Source organism: Papilio polytes, unplaced genomic scaffold, assembly GCF_000836215.1.
Source record: "Papilio polytes unplaced genomic scaffold, Ppol_1.0 DF821289.1, whole genome shotgun sequence".
In the NCBI taxonomy this organism is placed as follows: Eukaryota; Metazoa; Arthropoda; class Insecta; order Lepidoptera; family Papilionidae; genus Papilio; species Papilio polytes.
In genome coordinates, this window is record NW_013527915.1 from 5,798,412 (window position 1) to 5,800,596 (window position 2,185).

Genomic DNA, 2,185 nt, shown 5'->3' on the forward strand with positions numbered 1-2,185 from the left:
CAGCTAGCCTGTATAGACCGCCGGTGTCGCGACCCCTGTGAAGGCGCCTGCGGTCGAGGCGCACGATGCCAAGTTATCGCACATTCCCCTATATGTACTTGCAATGATGGATACACTGGCGATCCCTTCACTTATTGTTACCCAGAACCATGTAAGTTATTTTTTAGTACTTTGTTTTACTTTAATAGACGGAAGTCTATGTAATTTAACTAAATATTACTTAATTTTAGCTTTACCGTCTGGGCCTAGCGATCCTTGTCAGCCATCGCCATGCGGACCGAATTCGATTTGCGTAAGTTCTGGAGAAATGCCCGCGTGCAGTTGCCAGCCTAGTTTCATTGGGACAGCTCCAAACTGTAGGCCCGAGTGTACCATAAGTGCAGAGTGTCCGGCAGCTCTGGCTTGCGTCGCACAACGATGCAAGGACCCATGCCTTCAGGCATGTGGCCCCCGCGCTATTTGCTCAGTAATTGACCATCGTGCAACCTGTGCCTGCGAGTCTGGCCTAGAAGGAAACCCATTCCAGGGTTGTTCACAGCCTAAAGGTAAGCCATAACATAGCTCTGGTCTTTATTCTCACTTTTAGAGTACAGGTTCAATAACCAGTTGATATAATGTTATTTGGACGATATCATTATTAAAAGACACGAGACATATTATGTATATTGATACGCAAGGTACACTAAAAGTATTATTATAAAGAATATTTAACATTATAAAGAGAAACGAATAAAAATACAGTTCATTGAAAATTTGCATTTAACCCTCCGCTTAGCCAAGCGTGATTTATCATGCTTAAAATACATATGTGCTTATCCCGGAAGAAAAAAAATGAAGTCACGCCTTACACGGTTTACTAATGTCAATAGAATAGTCCTGTATGGGCGTCTTTACTTTAGAGCTGGGCGGTAACCATGCCTACCGCTCGGTGCGTAGGTCTGGACGCTCCTACAGCGTCTGTTCTCATGCCGCTTGGATATTAAACAACGCCTTCGGATCAGGACGGTGAGATGTCATTTTAATCATCTAGAATTTTAAATGCTTTCAGAAGGGATGTAACTTTTAATATAACTATACATATTGTGAAATTAATGCCTTTGCTTATGACCGGAGCACGCGGAGATAACACAGCACTTACAGTTAGCTTGGACCGTTCGCTGTGACGGCCGCTTTGTGATGGTGCGGCTAAAGACGCGACCCCTTCACCGGAATAGAGGATCACTAAACGTCATCGAGCCGAGACAGCTTCAACTAACGCTTCGGACCAAGAAGGTGCTTCTACGGTGATTGATTCCTTTACCGGTAAGTGAATTCATTGTTATGCTAAAATATTTCAGCTCCACCAAAAACTGAATACTTAAATCCATGCGAGCCTTCACCGTGCGGTCCGAATGCTGAGTGCAGAGTACAAGATAAGGCTGGATCGTGCACGTGCATACCGGATTATTTTGGTGATCCGTACCAAGGTTGCAGACCAGAATGTTTAGCCGATTCAGATTGTCCTCTGACATCAGCTTGTAACAAAAATAAATGTACGGATCCATGTCCCGGAGTGTGTGGACAGAATGCAGACTGTTATGTTACAAATCACAAGCCCTTATGCAATTGTAGGACTGGATACACTGGTAATCCACTTTCTATGTGTATTCCTGTACCCGGTAAGTGTAACCGCTTTTAATTTATTTTATTTTTTATTAATTTAAACAATAAACTAAAGTAACGATTTGGTTTTCAGAGAGGGATATATCAATAACTGATGTTTGCAATCCATCTCCATGCGGAGCAAACGCAATGTGTAAGAATATAAATAATCAGCCGGTTTGTTCTTGTTTGCCAAATTACATCGGGTCTCCACCAAACTGCAAACCAGAATGTGTGGTGAATTCTGAATGCAAACCAAACAAAGCGTGCATCAATCATAAATGTACTAATCCATGCCCGACTCCGTGCGGTCAAAACACCGAATGTAAAGTTATAAATCATAGTCCAGTATGCTCTTGTCAAAGAGGTTATTCCGGAGATCCTTTTACTATATGTAGTTTAGTTTTACGTGAGTATTATTTTGATTAAAGACTAGCATTTTTTTTTCGGGTTCCAACTATTTTTTTAATATAAGGTTTTATTTCAGAAACTGCTCCCAGTGTCTCCGCACCCTTAGATCCATGCTTGCCGTCTCCTTGCGGTC

At 42.2% G+C, this 2,185-nt stretch overlaps 1 protein-coding gene across 1 annotated transcript in view; it reads left to right on the top strand.

Moving 5' to 3' along the window:
- Positions 1 to 2,185, top strand: part of LOC106109156 — a 93,510-nt gene that overhangs the window by 50,513 nt on the left and 40,812 nt on the right. The window contains exons 54-58 of the mRNA XM_013290560.1: positions 4 to 151; positions 231 to 545; positions 1,338 to 1,658; positions 1,736 to 2,050; positions 2,129 to 2,182. Coding sequence (XP_013146014.1) covers positions 4 to 151; positions 231 to 545; positions 1,338 to 1,658; positions 1,736 to 2,050; positions 2,129 to 2,182 — 1,153 coding nt within the window. The remainder of the gene's footprint in view (positions 1 to 3; positions 152 to 230; positions 546 to 1,337; positions 1,659 to 1,735; positions 2,051 to 2,128; positions 2,183 to 2,185) is intronic.